Below are 22,089 nucleotides of genomic sequence, written 5' to 3'. Positions count from 1 at the left end.
GATATATGATGTATTCAATACAACAGGTTGTATGATTCTATTTCTGTAATAAAGAGGTAGGGACATCTCTTCCTGCTTAAACTTCTTAGAGTGGCTTCTGTTTCCTGCACTAAAATCTGACTGATACACACACTGTAACATTGTCACCATCATTAAACATTACATATTTAAGGTGTTGTAAACATCTGGTTTCCAATTCAGTTATGGGCCAGATAAATGAGGTAAATATATAAGAAATTTCTTGGAGGCCCAATACTTATTAAAATATTGTACCATACAAGGGACTTCTGCTTCAAGATGGAGTAACTTGTAGCAGACCAATGTTGTTGCTGAGAGTAACTAGAAAAATCAGGTGAAATTCCAAAAAACAAAATCCTTTTCGAAAATATCAGAGAACCAGGACTTGAGAAGGCAGATTCCAGAAAGAAGGGAAATTCATCAAAGCAAGCCCAACTTCCTACATGTTGTTTTTCCCTTAGGATATTTGTCAATTCGTGGCCCAGACACTGGGTAGAGGGTGACTCTGAAGAGGCAGAGAGGCCACCAGAGCTTTAGGTAATATCACAGGACTGAAGCGACAAAAATTGGGGTTTAAGTTCTGCCAAAGCCAACTAGGATTTGAGTGGCCACAATCTGGAGGGAGGAGAAACACAGAAAAGTGAGCCTGACACTCAGCCCAGGTTTTTCCTTTCAGGAAATTGCCAATTAAGTTACACAGGGCAAAATATTAGAAGTCAAGCAGAGTGGCCAAAAAGTAGAGTGGAGTTTGGGGAAGTTTCAGAGAGCTGAGGAAATAAAGGTCGGAGTCCAGGACTTCTCACGGAGGAAGGTCCCTAGGAAACATCCAGCCCCTGGCTCTCATTTGGGACCCCGTAAAGAGCTATATCCTTGGAATGGGGCAAACTAGAGGTAGGCTGAGTCTAGCAAGTGCTGTAAAACAGCCTCAAGTCACTTCAGTGGCTGATTGGATTAAGGTAATTTGCCCTTCTGCTGCCTCGCAGAAAATGGGGGGAAACCTCTTTGGAGGGACACACGATCATCTAGAGCCTGTATACCTTTGCAGGCACAAAGTCTTGCAGTCAGTAAAAAGTTAACTGACATACCAAGAAATGAGCCCAAGAAGAGAAAAATAAACCAAGCAATTGAAACAGACTCATAGTGATCCAGTTATTGCAGTTGTATGACAGGAACTATAAATACTCAAGAAAAGAAATGCCAACATAGTGAATTTCACCTGAAAGCTAGAACCTATAAAAAATAATCAAATGAAAAATCTGAAATTGAAAAATACAATAAATGAAATTAAGAATTCTCCATGGACCACATAAAGACTAATGTTTACTGCTACTTTTCAGGACATTACAAGCGCCAGCTGTGTTACTCCCTTTGGAAGACTCCCTTCCCCCACTGTGTGTAGCATTTGAAGGACGGCCAACCAATATATCCTGCGCTTCTCTGGTCAAGAGGCGGACATGAGGTCCAAGCCAAATCAATTGGATCCTCTTAGGAATTTAAATTTTGAGCTGAGCAATGCAAAGATGGGAAAGAGTTGGAGCTGATTCATAGTGCCAGTGTGCCTAGAAAAGTGGTCCATTAGTTCCCTCTATCTAGATCCTGCAAGATGCCTTGTTTCTGAGACCTGGTTGTTTACTTTTTCCTTCTGTGAGCTAAATCATTGCCTTCCAGGTGTATTCCTTGATTAGCCAGTATATTCATTTAGGTAAGTAATAAACTCCTAAATCTTTGTGGCTTAAAAAAATGTCTATTTCTTAATCATGTCCAATCCAAAGTGGGTTAGCAGGAGGACTATTCTCCATGCTACTCAGGGACCTAGGCTCCTTCCATTCTTTGGTTCTGCTCTCCTCTAGGTCTTAGGAGTTGCTATGACTGAATTGTTGTGTCTCCCCCAAAAATCATGTGTTGAAGCCCAGCCCTAATCCTCAATGTGATGGTATTTGGAGTTGGGGCCTTTGGGAGGTAATTAGATCATGAAGGCGGAACCCTCATGAATGGGATTAGTGCCCTTATAAGAAGAGACACAAAAGAGATGATCTCTCTCCACCATGTGAGAATACAGCAAGAAGGTGGCCATCTGAAGACCAGGAAGAGGGACCTCACCAGGAACTGAATCAGCCAGCACCTTGATCTTGGACTTCCCAGCTCCAGAACTGTGAGAAATAAATTTCTGTTGTTTACATCACTCAGTTTATGGTATTTTGTTATAGCAGCTTGAGTTGACTAAAATAGGCATCCTCTGCATTCAGCTGGCAGGATCAAATGTGGGAGGATTTTATGGAAAACAGCACATGTCAATTCTGTTCATATTCTGTTGGCCAGAACTCAGTTACATGGCCACACTTCACTGCAAGGTGGGCTGGGAAATGTAATCTAGATGGGCATCCAGAAAGAAAAGAACACTGATATTGATGAGCACCTGCAGTCTATACCACAACCAAAGTTAGTTCTAATGCTTGCAAAGGACCCTAATCAATACAGATACATAGGACTTTAACAGACAGCTTGAAGAGGGGGGCAATTAAGCTAGAGGAACTAGTGTAAACAAAGAGAACAGAGCGTCATCTGGTTTGGCTGGAGTATTAAATGGATGACTGGTGTTGGCAGAGGTCATGGAGAGGATGTGACTACCAGTTGACCTGCAAGCTGGACTCGGGCAACTGGAAGCTCCTCACCCCCGCCCTTATCTTTGGAATGTGCATTCTGCTCGCTTTCCCCATGCTACAAGCTATCCCAAGGACACAGCCTTGAGATAATAATGTGTTGAGACCATCTGGAGCGTATACGTGACTAAACCCAGTTAAGGCCTGTATATAAACTTTTAAGATTCTGGAGAATGGATGCAGAGATCTACTCATCTTGCGGACGCCCCCCGCCCCCGCCCCAAAGATGAGCCTAGTATGTAAGTTCCCTTGCTCATTAAATCTGTCACCTACCAATCTGGAGTGCTCTGCCGCTTTTTTGATGTCTTTTTGCCCTCTGTGTACAGGGGTCAGTCTGTGAACCAACAATTGAGAGCAAGTGGGAACCAACAACTGAGAGCAAGTGGGAGGCAAGGTTGAAAGAGGCAGGTAGGGACCTGAATGCCAAATTAATTCTGTAGGCCAAGGGTTGACAAACTCTGGCCTGTGGGCCAAATCCAGCCCTCCCCAGGCTTGGCTTTATAAGTGAAGTTTTATTGGAACACATCCACTCACACTGTATTATGTACTTTCTATGAATGCTTTCACTATACAATGGCAGGGATAAGTAGTGGCAATGGAGAACGCATAGCCCACAAAGCCTAAGAATACTTACTATCTGGCCTTTTACATAAAACATTAGCCTACCCTGCTGTAAGTCCAAATACAAGTTTTACCATTTGCTTTCTATATGACCTTGGGCAAGTTACTTAACTTCTCTGTGCCTCAGTTTGCTTTTTCGTAAAATGATGGTGATATCAAAATGATACCCTCTAGGGTTCTGGCAAGGATTGAATGGATTACTGTACATAGTGCACTTAGGACAGTGCCTGGCATTTAGTAAAGACCATAAACACATTTGTTCTTCTTTTTGCAAACCTCCAAATCTTGGCATGCCCCAGAGCTTAGTCCAAGAGGCTCTTCTCTTTTCTAGCCACACTTCCCTTATGACTCTTAAGATTTCTTCCTCCTATGACACTTATTTTCCATTACCCTGTTTTGTTTTCATCAGGGTACAATCTGAAATTATCTTATTTATTGTTTTGTTCATGTACTTATAATCTGCCTCCCACACTGGAATGTAAGCTTCAGGAAAGCAGGAGTTAGTCTTGTTCATTGCTGAATCCCTAGGGGCTAGAACAGTACCTGGCACAAAGTCGATGCTCAGTAAATATTTACTGAATGAGGGCTTCCCTGGTGGCGCAGTGGTTGAGAGTCCGCCTGTCGATGCAGGGGACACGGGTTCGTGCCCTGGTCCGGGAAGATCCCACATGCCGCGGAGCGGCTGGGCCCGTGAGCCATGGCCGCTGAGCCTGTGCGTCCGGAGCCTGTGCTCCGCAATGGGAGAGGCCACAATAGTGAGAGGCCCACGTACTGCAAAAAAAAAAAAAATTACTGAATGAGGGAATGAACTCATCCAAGAAAGTGGCAGATATAGAATTCAAACCCAGGTCTGACTGAGGCCAATGTCTATGCTCTTCATCACCATGCTGCACACTATAATAGCCAGGAGACTAGACAGGGGAGAGTGGATGGAAGAAACATTTAAGAAGTAAAATAGACGTAACAGCAACTGATTTGGTAGCAGTGGAAGTAGGAGTGGGACAGAGTTGTGAGTCAGATATGACTTTGAGATTGAGGCCTGGATGACACTGAGCTGTAGATGTGGGTGTCATCTGCTTACAGGAAATAGCTGAAATTACAGTAAATACCTACAATTAAGGGAATTGGAGAAGGAAAAGGACAAGACAGAGAGAGGGAGGAAACAAGGAGAAGGGACATATTAGGGTTCCAATACGAAATGGATGACACACTCAAAATAGGAAAATTCAAGGAGGGTTTAATAAAGGGATTGTTTACAAAGATATAGGCAAGGGTGTGGCAAAACCACAAGGGATAACATTATACGTTGGAGCTGTTAAAACCCCTAGGTTGGAAGGAATGAGGGAAGTGATTACCAGAACTCACAAAGATTCATGTAGAAGGACCACTCTGAAAAGAATTGTGACCTTTGGTAGACTAAAGAACCAGCTCTAGGTGATCCTACAGGAAGGAGCTGGGAGTAATAAATAGCCTAACCTCACTCCCCCATCTCTTTAGGATATCCTGCCATGGACTTCCAATGGACATATCTAACTAGAAATTAACTAAAGGACAGGGATCCTGTTGATGTAATCCATAAAGGTCAGCCTCCCAGGGATTAGCGCAGAGTGAAGAAAAGTAGAGGAGTGCATCTGGAGGAGCAAGTGGAAGCTATCCAACACAGTCCACTCCTCATGCCCCCCAGTATCCACTCATCATCCTTCATCTAGGTGAAGATTTTGTTTCACAAGCACAGGATCAAAGTCCCACCAGCTACTGTATGACCACAGGGTGATGTGAATCCAGTCAAATTTCCACGTGAAACCTAAAACAGTGGTCACCACTACTGCTTTTTACATAGGGTGGTGGGGATCAAAATAGGGTTAAAAAAATAACATAAAACATAGCAGCTGCAATCTCTGGTTTTTGTAGTTTGCTTAAGATAATAATCAAAGCTGCCTTCTTCCACCACTCATTCTATATTCCCCTTTCCTTCTGCCAGCATCCAGGCTAGACCAGGTTCTTAAATTCACGGGAAAACCAAGTTCTTTATGTCTATAGGATGTGAGTTCGTTATGGTATTATCTATATTACTGGGTTGCTTCAGTTTCCATTTGTCCAATATAATTGGGCAAAGGAGTGTAATAAAAACTCAGTGAACCATCTAGGTTCCAAAAATAGTCCTCCTTTCTCCCATTGTGTGTCAGTCTCAAGTACTTGAGTCCCATCACATTCAATCCTGAATCCTGGGAGAGTACACCTCTGTCAATGTATTTGCCTTGACCAAACTTACATTTCCTTCCCTTTGATCTAATAAATTTAGAAAGTGGTAAATATATGAGTAAGCCAAAATAAACAGTGAATGCATAAAACAATGTCTAATTTATGGGGTCAAAATACAGAACAAAAACTCTGGTCAATAAATACCTATAAGTCAGAACAGGGCAATCTGAGTTAAAGTGTTCTGTGGTCCTTGCATTGTTTGGGAGAATGGCAAATACATTGATTTACTTTAAACTTTTTTTTTTTTTTTTGCTGTACGCGGGCCTCTCACTGTTGTGGCCTCTCCCGTTGCGGAGCACAGGCTGCGGAAGCGCAGGCTCAGCGGCCATGGCTCACGGGCCCAGCCGCTCCGTGGCATGTGGGATCTTCCCGGACCGGGGCACGAACCCGTGTCCCCTGCATCGGCAGGCAGACTTTCAACCACTGCACCACCAGGGAAGCCCTACTTTAAACTTTATTAAATATGCTTGTTAACATTTCTAGGTAACCACTAAAAGAATAAAAACATAGCATATAACTTCCAAATAGAAAAAGTAGTTGAGATAAACAGACACATTTTAAAATATCAATCCAAATGGAAGCAAGAAGTAAGGTAGCGGAAGAGAAACAAAAGTAGCAGGACAATGAGAAATATCAAAGTGAGAGGTTAGAATGTATAATTAAATCCAAATATACCAGTAGCCATAATAAACATAATAGACTAACCTCTTCAGTTGAAGTCAAAAGCTGGATGGGAAAAAAGACTTCCAATCACAGCAGTAAGGGAGTAGCTTTTAGCAGACTAACTTTCCCACTGGAAATAATTATAAAAATTACACAAAATACATATTTTTAAAAGTGCTTGGGGCTTCCCTGGTGGCGCAGTGGTTGAGAGTCCGCCTGCCGATGCAGGGGACGCGGGTTCGTGCCCCAGTCCAAGAAGATCCCACATGCCGCGGAGCGGCTGGGCCCGTGAGCCATGGTCGCTGAGCCTGCGTGTCCGGATCCTGTGCTCCGGAACGGGAGAGGCCACAACAGTGAGAAGCCCGCATACCGCAAAAAAAAAAAAAAAAAAAAAAAAAAAAAAAAAAAAGTGCTTGGAGATGTTGACAAGCAAACAATACAAGCAGGACCTTATATGCTACACTCCTTAAATACGGGATGCATATATGGTTGAAACAAAACATACCAAAACTTATGGGATGCAGCAAAAGCAGAGCTACAACGTGGATGAACCTCAAAAACATTATACTGAGTGAAAGAAGTCAGCACAAAAAGTCCTGTATAATATTATATGATTTTACTGATACGAAATAGCCAGAATAGGTAAATCCACAGAGACAGAAAGCAGATTGGTGGTTACTTGGGGCTAGGAACAGGGGGAAATTAGGAGTAACTACTTAATGGGTACAAGGTTTCTTTTGGGAGTGATGAAAATGTTCTGAAATCTGATAGAAGTGGTGGTTGCACAACATCGTGTATATACTAAATGCCACTGAATTGTTCACTTTTCCCCTCAGCTTTATTGAGATATATTGACATATTACATTGCATAAGTTTACGGTGTACAATGTGATGACTCGATACAGGTGTATATTGTGAAATGTTTACCACAATAAGGTTAGCTAACACATCCTTTACTTCATGTAATTACTGTTTTGTTGTGGTGGTGCTGGTGGTGAAAACATTAAAGCTCTCCTCTCATAGCAACTTTTAAGAATATAATACAGTATTGTTAACACTAGTGACCGTACTGCTTACTTTTAAATGGTTAATTTTGTGTTAAAAGAATTTCACCTCGGGCTTCCCTGGTGGCGCAGTGGTTGAGAGTCCGCCTGCCGACGCAGGGGACACGGGTTCATGCCCCAGTCTGGGAAGATCCCACATGCCACGGAGCGGCTGGGCCCGTGAGCCATGGCCGCTGAGCCTGTGCATCCGGAGCCTGTGCTCCGCAACGGGAGAGGCCAAACAGTGAGAGGACTGCGTACCGCAAAAAAAAAAAAAAAAAAAGAATTTCACCTCAATAAACAAGAGAGATTTTCAAATAAAAGTTGATTTTTTGCCAGCAGATGCACACTACAAGAAATATGAAAGGAGACACTTCAGGTGGAACGAAAATGATCACAGATGGAAGCATGAAACTTCAGGGAAGCGCAAAGAGCACAAACTGTTTAACAATGATAATGTCTTGTAGGGAGTTTTGTATTGTGATAAAATATACATAACGTAAAAATTAACTCGCATAGGGTTTTTACATACATAGAAATGAAATATATAACAAAGATAGCACAAAGGATGAGAGGTCAATAAATGGAGTGAAACTGTTATATGGTTCTTATGTGTTCAGCAGATGGTAAAAATACTAATTTAAGATGGACTGGAATAAGTCAAGGATGCATATTATAATCCGCAGGGTAACCACGAAAGGAATTATAAAAGAATATACAACTAAAAAGTAATAAAGGATAAAATAGAGTAATAAAAATATTTTAATAATAAAAAGGCAAGAAAGAAAAACTAAATAAAGAATAGACAGAACAAATAAAAAACAAATAGCATGATGGTAGCTATAAGCCCAACTATCTTCAATAATTACTTTAAATGCAAATAGACTAAACACTTCAATTAAAATACAAAGATTATCAGACTGCTTTTTCTTTTATAGAAAAAATGCAACTACATGCTGCTTAAAAGAGACTCAGATTAAATAACAGATACAGAAAAGTTAAAAGTATAAAGGGTGGGAATATAACAATGCAAACACCAAAAGAGAAAGCCAAAGCAGTTGTATTTAATGAGGCCAGCAGAACACTGATACCAAAACCTAACAAGGACACAACAAGAAAGGAAAAATGCAGGCCAATATCTGTCATGAAGATAGATGAAAAAATCCTAAACAAAATATTAACAAAAGGAATCCAGCAATGTATGAAATGAATCATGACTAAGTGAGGTGTATCTCAATAATGAATCTTGCTTAAGTATTTGAAAGTCAACCAATGCAATTTATTATATTAGCTGAATAAAGGAGAAAGCTGCCAATACTTGCAGGACAGGTATTTGATAAAACTCAACACCCGATCATTATTTTAAGAAAAAAAAACATACACACCAAACTAAGAATAGAAAGGGACTTCTCTAAATCAGGGGCATTTTTTAAAAGCTAGCGTATTATTTAATGATGAGATATTGAACTCTTTTCCCCTCAGATCAGTTTACTTGTCCATTCTCCCATTGACTGACATTTGTGTTGTTTCCATTTTGAAGCTCTTATAAATAACGAATGAACTACTGCTAAAATGCAAGAACTTGGATGCTCTCACACTAACATTGAGTGAAAGAAGCCAGATGTTAAAGAGTACATGCTATATAAATCAATTTATATGAAGTTAAATAACTGAAAAAATGATCTATAATCATAAAAGTCATTACAGTGGTTACCTTTGGGGAATATTGACTGAGAGGGGACAGAAAGGAGCCTTCTGGGACACTGGAAATATTCTGTTTTGATGTAGTTAGTGGTTAGTTATATGGGTGGATACTTTTGTAAAATCCATTAAGCAGTACACTTAAACTTTATGAACATTACTGTAGGTAAATTATATATCATTTTATTTTTATTTATTTTTTTTTGTTTGTAGATTTTTTTTAACATCTTTACTGGAGTATAATTGCTTTACAATGGTGTGTAAGTTTCTGCTTTATAACAAAGTGAATCAGTTATACATATACATATGTTCCCATATCTCTTCCCTCTTGTGTCTCCCTCCCTCCCACCCTCCCTATTCCACCCCTCTAGGTGGTCACAAACCACCGAGCTGATCTCCCTGTGCTATGCGGCTGCTTCCCACTAGCTAGCTATTTTATGTTTGGTAGTGGACTTGAGGATATGGGGAGAAGGAAGGGTAAGCTGTGACAAAGTGAGAGAGTGGCATGGACATATACATCATTTTAAAAGACAGATTATCAAGCCAAAAAAAAATACAGCTATGGGCAATTTACAAAAGACACACCTCAACATAAGGACTCAAAAGGTTAAAAAGAAAATAATGAGAAAAAGTTTTGTCAAGCAAATACTAACAAAAATTTTTGTAGATCTATGTTGATATCAGGAAAACATATACTTAAAGGTAAAAAGAATAGAGAACAGTTGAGTGACTGCATTAAGCCCCTAGCAACATTTTCTTTCCTTTCCTTTTTTCTGTGGCAGGGGGAGAACTTTTTGTTTTGTTTATTTTTACTGAATACATGGGAGCAGAAAAAAGGTTGGAACTAGATGGCAGGGAGAAGGTAAGAAAAAAAACATAGGTGTTTAGTATGAAGGAGACTTCTCAGCTAGAGCCAAGTAAGATAAGAAAACTTGCAGATCTTAGTTTCTCATCTTGTTAATTAAACGTATGCCCCTGTCTGAAGCTTACATTATGATGTCTTGACAATGATAATTCACATTTTTCTAAGAAATTTTCAGACTGTTTGAGCCAGAATGATAGTGGGACTTCCCAAAACCTGAGAGCTCAACCAATACAAAAGCCTTATTGTACGTTTTGCTTCTGAAAATAATTACTTGAAGAAAAAGTTTCCAGCAGAGCTGAAAGACTTGTTCTCTCCCGAAGATAAGACTTGTGAATATCCCATAAAGGAGGCAACTGAAAAGTAATGAGGTGAAAATGGATTATTCTCTCACTTCAATCATGACAGGAAGAAAAAGTTCCCTTTATAAGAAATTAGGTCACATCTTCACTTCCTTCAGAATGGATTCAGAATGGGGATAATAAAAAAGAATGAAATTTCATTTGGTCATTCACTTTTTACCACCTACTCCATGTAAGGTTTTTACTCAATACCTGTGGTATGAGTGAGTGTTTAACGTATGAAAAACACATAAGGTTAGCCACAGGAACTTAAAACCTTGTAAAGAATATAAATATATAAATAATAAAAGGCAGACTTTTGTTATTTATTTATTTATTATTTATTATTAATGTCTTCAAAAAGATATGCATAAGGGCTATCTAGGCAGGATTTCTGGAATGCCAGTGTGAGGACCTCTGTAAACCCACCCCTCCATAAAAGCAATAAAAACACTAGCAAAAATTGTCAAAATTAATTTTTCAGAACTCTAGAAATTAAGCAAACACTTGCAAAATCTGAGGAATACTTATTCAAGAAAACCTGCTGAACATCCATAAAGACAGCAGGGTTTGTAGTGTTATAACTTGACCTACTCACCTATTCCCATACCCCTCTCTACAGCTCCACAGTAGTGAAAAGACAATCCACAGAATGAGAACAAATGTTTGCAAATCATATATATGATCAGGGACTTGTATCTAGAATATATAAAGATACTTAAAACTCAATAATAAAAAGACAAATAACCTAATTTTAAAAATAGACAAAGGATCTGAATGTACAGATTCCAAAGAAGATATACTAATGACCAATAAGCTCATGAAAAGATGCTCAGCATCATTAGGCATCAGGGAGATGCAAATCAAAACCACAGTGAGATACCGCTTTGAGCTCACTAGGATGTCTATAATTAAAAAGATAGACAATAACAAGTGTTGGCGAGGATGTGGAGAAATTGGAACCCTCATGCGTTGCTGGCGGGATTATAAAATGATTCAGCCACTGTGGAAAACAATCTGGCAGTTCCTTAAAACGTTAAACATATGTTTAAAAATGAGACAACAGGACCAAAATGGAGTTGCTTATGCTAAGCCTCATGTCACCAGACCAAGACTTAATTACAGTTTGGGCTCTCCCAAAAATTCAATATTAAACCAATCAATCAAGAATCACCTGATCATCACTAGTTAGGTAATCTGCCTGATAGACCTCAACCATCCCCTAAAGGAAACTAACCTTGCAATAACCAACTCGTTTTTTTACCTAGTATAACTTCCTTATTCCTGCTCCCTTCCGACTATAAAAGTCTTACATTTCATATAGCTCTTCGGAATATGTTTCTATCTGCTAGATTAGATGCTGCACAATTCATGAATTGTTGAATAAAGCCAGCAAGATCTTCAAAATTTTACTGAGTTGAATTTAGTTTTCTAACATATAAATTACAGTATGATCCAGAAAGTCCACTCCTAGGTATATACCCAAGAAAACTGAAAACATGTCCACACAAAATGTTTATGGAAGAATTATTCATAATATCCAAAAAATGGAAACCACCCAAATGCCCATCAATGGATTAATGAATAAATAAAATATGTTATAGCCAAACAGTGGAATATTATTCTGCAATTAAAAGGAATGGAGTACTGATACATGCTACAACATGGATGAACTTTGAAAACATTATGCTGAGACACAAAGAACCACATTTATACAAAGTGTCCAGAATAGGCAAATCTATTGAAATAAAAAGTACATTGGTGGTGCCAGGAGCTAGGGTGAAAGAGGAATGGGAAATGACTGCTAATGGGAAAGTGATTTCTTTTCAGGGCATTGAAAATGTTCTAAAATTTCGTGGCGATGCTTGTACAATTCTGTGAATATACTAAAAACCACCAAATTCTACACCTTAAATGGTCGATATGCATTGTATCTCGATAAAGTTGTTTTTAAAAGCACTACTTAATGTGAACAGGCCAAAGGTACCTGGCTAACTTAGCCGGTAGAGCAGGAGACTTAATGTGAACAGTCTGGTTGCCAGTTAAAGACCTGAGAAGAAGAGACTGACTGCTCACATCACTTCCCTGACTGGTCTAGACTAGTCCTTCTCAAGTCAAGAGCAAGGCGAAGGTTGAGATAGGGATATTGGTAACTCCAAAGAGGTTTATTTCCATTAGGTCTACACTTGACCAGGAGAAATGGCTGCACAGAATAGCCACAGCAATCCTAATCAACCCAATTTATTGCTCCTACAGTCTGCTCTTCCAGACCCCCCAACCATCTCCTGAACTGTACTGATGCCTCTCAACACACCACAATTTATCTAATCTGTCCCAACTTCGTACTCTCAAATAGGGGGCTGGCCGCATAATCTCTGCCATGGGTAGGAAAATAATATTCCTCAAGCAGGGACTGTACACCAGGCACTGACTCATCTAATTCCCACAACAATGTTATGAAATATGTATTAACATTATTATTTCCATTTTATAGATTGGGAGACTGAGGTTAAGTAATTTGGCCAAGGTCACAGAGCTGCTCAGTGGCATGGCCAGGATCTAAACCCAACTGGTGCCAACAACAATTTATTTAACCAAGATGCCATTCTATGTTCCAAGAAAAGCCCTTTCACACCCTTCCTAATCACTCGCCCCACTTTTTGCACATGTGCAGTTATTTAGTGAAAACCAATTCTGTGTTTTATTCACCTGGTTCCCATTTGCCCCCCAAACATAGTTTTCATATGGTTTAAATTCATTGCTCTGACCAACCAGAGCCCAACAGCGCGTTTTGTGTTTGTTACCAAACCAAACATGGGTCCATTTGCCCGACATGCAGCAAAGTCAATCTACTGACACCAGGTTGTGGTGAAGGAAAGTACAGTGTTTACTGCAGGGTCAAGCAGGAATGGGTAGCTCATGCTCAAAAGGCCCAAACTGCCAGATAGCTTTCAGGGAAGGGTTTTTAAAGGCAAGGTAAGGGAGAGGGTCTCAGGGTGCCTGATCAGCTCATGGACGTTCTTCTGATTGGTTGGTGGTGAGGTAACTCGGTGGTACTTTGGAAGTCAACACCAACATCATCAAACTTCTGGTTCCAACTGGTCTGGGGTCTACATGTTGGTGGTCAGCAGTTAACTTCTTCTACCTGATGGAGGTTTTAGTATCTGCAAAACAACTCAGGATATTATCTATAGCCCCTAAGGAGGAACTAAAGGTCTTTGACTTTGTTTTATGGCTACATTCTTATTATTTTGTCTTACCTGACTGTTTTCCTTTGTTTCTTTATTTCTCTGATTAAATTTGTTCTTTAGAACACAGGGAAGGGGGACTTCCCGGTGGTCCAGTGGTAAAGAATCCGCCTTCCAATGCAGGGGACGCAGATTCGATCCCTGGTCGGGGAACGAAGATCCCACATGCTGCAGGGCAACTAAGCCCACGCGCTACAAATAGTGAGCTCGCACACCTCGGCGAGAGAGCCTGCCTACCGCAAACTACAGAGCCCATGCGCTCTGGAGCCCATGTGCCACAACTACAGAGCCCACATGCCCTGGAGCCCTCACGCCACAACTAGAGTGAGAAAACCCACATGCCACAACTAGAGAGAAGCCCACGTGTTGCAACTAAGACCTGATGTGGCCAAATAAGTATTAAAAAAAAATAACTCAGGGAAGGCCTAGGATGCTAAAGCTTTTCTACAAACAAGAGGCAGGAGACATAGGATGTTTTGTCCCCAGGAAAGCCCCTCAGGGTCCTGCTTGGTTTCATGTTATCAGTTTACCCAACCTCCCATCCTTGTAGCACATCAATAAAAGTGCACAAAATTCTGTGCAAACATTCAGTGCAAAACTCTAAGCCTTCTCTTTACCTCTAGCTCAGTTGTCACTTTTCAGTGTTCCCAATGCTCCTCTAGCCCCCAGCACTATTGCCCCACACCAACAGCCACTCCTCATAGCCAAAGGACAGGTCACATCTTCTGGGGTTCTGGGGACATGAAATGAGGGAAGGCTTCATGGAGGAGGCTGTACCTGCCCTGGTCCCTGAAAGGCAGTTGTAAATGGAAGGAATAAACATTCCAAAATAAACATAGTATAAGCAAATGCATGAATAGCAAAGTGTCTAAGAACAGAGATTCTGGGATCAGACAGCTGTGAGTTAAAATCCCAGCTCCACTAGCTGCGTCACCTTGGCCAACTTAACCTCTGTGAACTTCAGTTTAAATTCTTAAAAATGTAGATAATATTTCCCTCTCCAGGGGTTGTGAGGATTGAATGAAATCATAATAAATCCAGACACATTCTAAGCTCTCAATCAAGAAAGGCAATTACCTATAAAGCAATAAACATGAGTCACTTTTGGTAAACAGCAGTTTAACAGCAGTTAACTTTGCCAATGTTGGTGAATAATGGGAGAGAAGTCTGGAAGGGTAAACTCAGACCAGACCAAGATAGGTCTTTAGAAGATTAGGAGAATTTTGGAAAAATCAGAATAGAGCAATCAAAGTCAAAGTTTGTGTATAGAGGAGAGAGAGAAAGAGGGGAGTGAGAGAGAGAGAATTTCTTTAGAGAATGGGCAGAGGGCTTCCCTGGTGGCGCAGTGGTTGAGAGTCCGCCTGCCGATGCAGGGGACAGGGATTCATGCCCCGGTCCCGGAGGATACCACGTGCCGCGGAGCGGCTGGGCCCGTGAGCCATGGCCACTGAGCCTGCGCGTCCGGAGCCTGTGCTCCGCAACGGGAGAGGCCACGACAGTGAGAGGCCCGCGTACCGCAAAAAAAAAAAAAAAAAAGAATGGGCAGAGGGCTTCCCTGGTGGCACAGTGGTTGAGAGTCCGCCTGCCGATGCAGGGGACACGAGTTTGTGCCCCGGTCCAGGAGGATCTGATGTGCCGCGGAGCGGCTGGGCCCGTGAGCCATGGCCGCTGAGCCTGCGCGTCCGGAGCCTGTGCTCTGCAACGGGAGAGGCCACAACAGGGAGAGGCCACAACAGTGAGAGGCCCGCGTACCGCAAAAAAAAAAAAAAAAAAGTAGAATGAGCAGAGGGCTTACCTGGTGACGCAGTGGTTGAGAGTCCGCCTGCCAATGCAGGGGACACGGGTTCATGCCCCGGTCACGGAGGATCCCACGTGCCACGGAGCAGCTGGGCCCGTGAGCCATGGCCGCTGAGCCTGCGCGTCCGGAGCCTGTGCTCTGCAACGGGAGGGGCCACAACGGTGAGAGGCCCGCGTACTGCAGGAAAAAAAAAAAAAAAGAATGGACAGAATTGGGCAAGTTACTTGGAACTCCTCCGTAATTCATTGTTTTGTTTTTTGTCTATGACTCCCAATTACACTGTGAGCTTCATGAGGGTATAGATCATGTCTATTTTGCTCACCACTGTATATCCAGAACCTTGCACAATGCCTGACCCATAGTGTGCGTTCAATAAGTATTTATTGAATGAAGGAATGAATTATGGTGATGGTGGGGGAAGACACCAAAAAAAATATTCCAAGAATTCAAGCATAGATGACTGAAAGAATACAGAAGATTAGAAGTGCAGAGGAAATAATGCGTTTAAATTTTGGACTCCCCGAGTTTGAGAAGCCTGTAGTGCGTTCCGGTGTTCATGCTTAGGGAAATTCAACACTTAGAATTGGAGCCCAGAGAGGAGGTTGAGGGCGGTGCTGGCGACGTATTGAGACTCAGTAGCAAACAAGTAACGATTGAGACCACCTCAGAGGAGTGCGGTTTCAAGCGGAAGTCGCCACCGGAAGTGACGCCATAAACGGGGCTCAGAGCGGGGCGCAGGGCATGCTGGGAAGTTGCAGCCGTTAGAGCCTGAGGAAACTGAGGAGAGGCCGACACGGAAAGTTCAGGTTCAAGTATGAGAAAATCCAGCAGCAGCTCGTCGTCTCAAGGAGACAGAGAAGGACACCAAGGAGACAGAGAAAGACACCAAGGAAGCAGTGGTGATGCTTATGAGCAGCCACACACCAGCCATGGGCGGTAAGACTGTCGAGATATCGGGTTTGTTGGGGACTTTGAGATGAGCAGTTTTGAAGGACACTGGGGAGTCGAGTCCGGTTGAAGTGGTAAATTGCTTGAGCTTGAATCCCAGTCAGTTTGTGACCCTAAGCAGGTTACTTAATCACTCTGTGTCTTAATTGTATAAGAGATGATTACCTCATAGCGTTATTGTAAGAAGTGAATATGGGGTTCAAATGCTTAGAAAAGTACCTTGCTTGCGGTCACCACTCGGTAACATTTTAAATATTTTTAGAGGGTGCGTTGTGGAAGGTGGTGAATGGCCCTAGAGACTAATCTTCATTTGAGGTCTGCAAGACCTTTCAGAATAGAACCAAACGAACCTTTTCCACAGAATAGTGCCAAATCAAAATAGTGAATGATTTTAGGACTACTACTGAGACGCTGGGGTTTAATTCGGTGAAGATTGATTTTTCCAGAAGGCTCCAGCACTCTAAGCAGTTTGTCTACCAGGCATGTGCAGTACGGTTGCACGCTTTTCCCCAAGCTTCACCCTTTTTTCCGGTTAGCTACAGGTCAGGCAGGTCTCCTAGCGTTCCTCGCTGGTGTTCACCTAGCCCTGGCCCCACCTCCTGGAGCAAAGGAGTCTCCCCATTGGGCGCCTTAAATAGGTCTTTTTTTTGCTGCCCTTGGGCATGTTGGAGAAATGGATACTTTTGTTAAAATTGTCCAGCTGCAAAAGCAGAGTGTTTTTTTCTTCCAAACGAAGTTAATAAATATCAAACGAGGGAATACATAAGGCGAATGGGAGGGTATGGTCGGAACTGAACAGAATTGAACTTAAGGTTGGTACATCGGGGTCCTTTTAACAGCGGACCGAGTTGCTTCCGGGAGAGAATGGGCGGGCAGAGAATTCTGTGGGTTTGGCGGGTTTCTCTGTCTTCCTAAGTATTTGATCGTCCCGCAGGCAAGAGAGCAGGACACGACGGGACTCAGGGAATCCGGCGGAAGAGGCTGCTGGCACCACCCCGATGGCCAGGCCCATGGTGAGTGCCCCGGCCGCGGCAGGGTGCCCGGGCGCGGGCGGCTGAGGGGAGGGGTTCTGGGGCGGGCTGGCTGCTTGTCACGTGGTCAAGCGGCGAATCAGGGTCCAGCCCGCCAGGCGCCGGGGGCGGGGCCCACTCTCTGCAGCCCCCACTATCCCCCCGACCGCCCACCTCCAGGGCAGTGCAGTCGCTTTTCCGATCCTGGAAAGGACCCTGAGATGGGAAATAGCGAGAGTCCGGAATGTTGGGATCTGTTGCTTATGGCTTGTAATCTTTTCTCGATCTAAATAACTTTAAGTTGCCTGAGACAGAAACGAAACTAGTTCTTAATTCAGATAATAGGCTGGGCTGGTAAATGGCTGGGGAAGAAAGTACTTAATCTTCCTGAAGGAGAAAACCGCAACAGCATTTATTTGCTTCGGTTTTAAAATCCTTTACAAACGCCGGTGAATTTTTACGTAATGTGAGGACGTTTCCTAGGTACCTAGCTTTTCAAACAAGTTCATTGAACTTATTCTATTTTTTTTCCCACTCAACTACTTTTGAATAACTTCTCGCTTGTTTCCTAATTTATTCAATGGCAATCCGCGCCCGCCCCCCGCCCGCCCCGTCTCTCTCTCTTTTTTTTTAAGGTTCAGACTGCATAATTTTTATTAAGGTAAATGTTTTGTAAAATACTGGGAGCCTAAGGTACCAGTTGCCACGCAAAGATTATAAATTTATATTTAAAGTAAGAAAAAAAGTGAAATTGACTAATCAAGGATGAATATTTCCTGAAGATACATTCTTAAAAATAATGAAAATTGGAAACTTGAGCCCTAACGTTAAAAATGCCCAAATTTATGTGGAAAAATGTGGACTGTGTATGGAGCTACAAAGTGATTGAAATAAATCATCAACTTTTGTTGGTGATTTTGTGTTTGTGAGGGGTTGGAGGGGTGGTAAAGTACACTTTAATGAAATTTTTCTTGTAGGATTTTAAAATTTATGTAGATCAGGCATGCAAAGCTGCTGAGGAATTTGTCAATATTTACTATGAGACAATGGACAAGAGAAGACAGGTGAGTGTTATAGACTACTACTCTTTATTAAATACCAGTTCTTTCTTCTTTTTTTTTTTTTCTGATCCAGCCATTCATCTGACTTGCATAAGTGATAACTGTGTTCCTTAAAAGCACATTGCTTAAGGAGGGGTTGGTATGGCATTATGGAAGTGTGGACTCTGGAATCACACCCCAGCTTTGTGTTTGCCAAGCTCTGTGACCTTGGGCAAGTTGCTAACCTCTCTTAACCTCATTTTATTTTTAGGGTGGTAAATGGGAATTAATTTAACTACTGCACTTATCATGGGACCCAATGTATATTTACTTAAATATGTTACATTTTTTTCTTCCATTGTATAACCAATATGGTTAAAATAGTATTCATGCTAGTGAAGGGGGTCTGCATTACAGGGACTGTTCCCTGATTTGCCCCTTTAAATTCATATATTAATTGATAATTTTCAATTAAAGCTCACAGCTGTAGCTGGCACTCACAAACAGAATCTGCATGGCTTGGATACTTTTAGTCTTCAGCAGAACAAGTTCTGACTTCATCAGCTTTTTTCATTGTGATTTATCCCTGAGCCACATCTTCTAAGTAACTATTTTAGTATGTGCTGGAGAGTCTTGCCTAGGTCTCTTATCGGAATAGGACTATGATTTAGAGAACTTTGTCTATGCTGTAGGTACAGAAGTTAGTATCTCTAAAAACTATTTTGTTAAGGCAGAAGATTAAAAAGTTCTTGATACTGACGTTTGATGACAAGGGACAGGGGCAAGCGATGTAACAATGGACGCTTATTGTGCCTTGGTGCCTTCAAAGACAAAGTAGCCCCCCAAAAAAGGAAACACAGTTCATTTCCAGAGTCCAGATATGTGTTGGCCCTTTAAATTAATCAAAGTTAAATTTTAGAGCTAAGCAAATGTGTCCTGTGACACACTAAATTCCTGTGACTGACTCCTGGGACTAAAAAGTTAACTCTTGAATTCTGCCTTATTTGAGCTTTAACTTACTTGACTTATCAAAGACTCTGCTTTAGCAAGTACTCCTGATTCTTTTGAACTAAATATGCTATTTCCATAGTGGTGAAAGGAACGAATGCTTCCTAACACATACAACATGAAATGGTTCAAACATTAAATAACTCACATGTATATAAACACTAGGATTGAAGTGTACAGGTAGGACCTGATTGACAAGTTTGTTAATTCACAGAATTAGAAAAGGGAGGGAGATTAAAACTGGTTCGGGGCTGCATGGGCTTGAAATCTGTGATCATTTAATTTATTTTAATACAGAGAGCAAAACTTAAAAAAAAAAACTCTTCCAGTTTGATACACAGTTTTCTCAGTGTGGCTAAAGTGAAATATGAAAAAAAAAGTATTTAGCTAGTTGCCTAGTTTATTAAAAGCAGGATAATGTCTATTTAAAGCCAACGTTATAAGGCACATACCTTGTTGACACAGTCTTCCCATGAGAGGGGGCAAGGGAAGGAGAGATGGAGGAAGAACAATAAAAATGTTTAGGTACTACCTGTAACCTTTCAATCCATTTCTATAAAATACCCAGAAACAAAAAACTTTCCCTTTTTTCTTTTTTCTTTCTTTTTAGGCACTAACCAGGCTGTATCTGGACAAGGCCACCTTAGTATGGAATGGAAATGTTGTAACAGGGCTGGAAGCCCTAACTAAGTTTTTTGACGTGTTGCCTTCTAGTGAGTTTCAGGTCAATATGCTAGATTGCCAGCCAGTTCATGGTAAGATCATGGTCTTTTAAGATACTTCCTTTGTTTTCCTTTAGTGAGCAGTGAACTTTAACACCAAAAGCAGCTAGCCACTTTCAGTGGTAGAAATAATTACTTTTTTGAGCAAATTAAATATGAAGAATTTAGCTGTCAAATCAAACTTTTGGTCTTCCTTTAGATGTATCTCTCTCCAGAGGACCACTAGTAGGTTTTGGTGGATTGAGTGATTATGGCTTAGTAAAAGTCATGTGACAAATTGAGCCTTAATATGATTTTTGTTAATGGAGAGGAATGACTATTTTCCCTAAATAAATTGTTGCCTTCTGTACCTTGAAATGTCTCCAGAGAAAAATTATACCTTATCTCTGATTAATGTGTTTTATTATCTTACAACCTATTAAAATTTCACAGAAATTCACTCTGTTATGTGAAAGGATGACTTTTGGCAAGACAGAATTTGATTCAAGGTAGTAGATTGATGCAGTTTATAAGATTAACCTCTAGGTGGGGTCCTAAGCATCTTAAGTAGTAGTTGAGTGTGATTTTTTTTTTCTTTATGGTTCTTGAAAAGAAAGCTTAAGAAGCAAAATACGACAAAACTCTTTTAGAAACCCAATGAAATATTAATAAATACAGCAACCAAATGGTCCTATTCTAGATATAAGCTTTTTATTTTTAAACTTTAGAGCACCCAAAATCTTTCTGGACTGAAAATAATGTTAATATCTTTGAAATGATTATTGAGTTTTCTGGCTTTGGGTGCACATGCTCAAGATAATGTGCAAAGTAAAGAAAGTTTATGAAACTTTTTTTAGTGTTAAATTTTAGGCAGTGTAGTTTAAACCTGAAAATCTGCTTACTTAGAGAGAGAATCCAACCTCTTCTCTTTTTTTGTGTGGGTGAAGAGCAAGCTACTCAGGCCCAGGCTACAGTTCTTGTGGTGACCAGTGGAACTGTGAAGTTTGATGGAAACAGACAACACTACTTCAACCAGAACTTCCTGCTGACTGCTCAGTCTACTGCTGACAATATCGTGTGGAAGATTGCAAGCGACTGCTTCCGTTTTCAAGATTGGGAAAGTAGTTAAAGGGGACAAAAGTCCATTCTCTTTTGGTCCATTAGTTCCAGCAGTAGAAACTTATAAGTAGTAGTTCATTGCATTGTGGAACCATTAAAAACTAGTATGTGCTGAAATTAAATTTCTTTAATATTTTTTATTCCTAGCGGCACCTTTTCTAGCAGCTGCCAGTTTAGATCATTGCCCTTAAGAGCTTTAATGTTAGTTTTCTACATGCCTTATATATGTTTCACTAATGACATTCTTACAGTAACATTAAACCCATGGTCTCTGTACTAATATACTCACTGTGAGCCCAGTGTATTGCAAAAATGAAATCCCTTTATAGTACTGTCTATGGGATATCAGCACAATGTAACTCTCTGGGAGGAAGTGGAGTGGTTTTTTTTTTTTGTTATTAGGCTAATTTTGTAGTACAACATGTACCTATTTTTGGTAAACACTGGTAATGCAGTTTAAATATGAGGCTTTTTCAAATCAGTTCAATGAACACATTACTAATTTAGGTTTACATAAGTACTCTGACATACTAGAATGGCATGTAGAGATGTTTAGTAGTCTTTTTATGTTAAGTAATGTAGGTGTTTTTTTTTATGTTGGCATGTTTTCTTAAGTGAATTAATCTTCTAGAGAGGTGTAAAATGTTCTCGATTGATACCTGAGTGTTAGATACACTCAGTGGCTTAAAAGCAAAACTTCTTAAGAAAGCTTTTTCTTGGCAGCTCCAGGTCTATAACTTTAGATAGTGAATCGTAGTAGTACTAAGAGCTTTAATGGGAGAATGAGAAGTGAGAAGTGTAGAGATCCGAGGTTGGGCAAAAGCAAGGCGGGGGTGGCCAAGTGGTACACTTTTGGTACTTGTTTCTACCTCCTAAAAATGTAGCCTAATTTTAGGATTTAAGTCATTAATAAGTATCCTAACCAAATGGTCATGAAGGCCACTTTTGTTCTAAGAATTATTTTTAAAGATTTTTCCAGTTCACCTCACACTTATCACTAGTATATGTCTCAGTTTGTTCAAGAACTTATGGGGGTAAAATGTCAG

At 40.9% G+C, this 22,089-nt stretch overlaps 1 protein-coding gene across 3 annotated transcripts; it reads left to right on the top strand.

The window, feature by feature from the left end:
* The first annotated feature begins 16,990 nt into the window (after positions 1 to 16,990).
* NXT2 (nuclear transport factor 2 like export factor 2) lies at positions 16,991 to 21,864 on the top strand. 3 transcript variants are annotated; one of them, XM_067722434.1, is made up of 4 exons: positions 16,991 to 17,178; positions 18,153 to 18,239; positions 19,834 to 19,978; positions 20,872 to 21,864. In XM_067722434.1, exons 1-4 carry the CDS (start codon positions 17,164 to 17,166, stop codon positions 21,051 to 21,053), a joined length of 429 nt encoding a protein of 142 aa, XP_067578535.1. In that variant the 5' UTR covers positions 16,991 to 17,163; the 3' UTR covers positions 21,054 to 21,864. The 3 variants fall into 3 exon arrangements, with proteins under 3 accessions (XP_067578535.1, XP_067578537.1, XP_067578536.1); XM_067722436.1 differs by lacking the exon at positions 16,991 to 17,178 and adding an exon at positions 17,305 to 17,658; XM_067722435.1 differs by lacking the exon at positions 16,991 to 17,178 and adding an exon at positions 17,305 to 17,836.
* The last annotated feature ends 225 nt before the right edge of the window (positions 21,865 to 22,089 follow it).

Source organism: Pseudorca crassidens, chromosome X, assembly GCF_039906515.1.
Source record: "Pseudorca crassidens isolate mPseCra1 chromosome X, mPseCra1.hap1, whole genome shotgun sequence".
Lineage (NCBI taxonomy): Eukaryota > Metazoa > Chordata > Mammalia > Artiodactyla > Delphinidae > Pseudorca > Pseudorca crassidens.
This window is presented reverse-complemented; position numbering and strand designations above follow the sequence as displayed.

Coding starts and splice junctions, on each gene's coding strand:
- NXT2 (XM_067722434.1), top strand. Junction 18,240..19,833: donor CAATGGACAAGAGAAGACAG/GTGAGTGTTATA, acceptor CTTTCTTTTTAG/GCACTAACCAGGCTGTATCT. Junction 19,979..20,871: donor AGATTGCCAGCCAGTTCATG/GTAAGATCATGG, acceptor GTGTGGGTGAAG/AGCAAGCTACTCAGGCCCAG.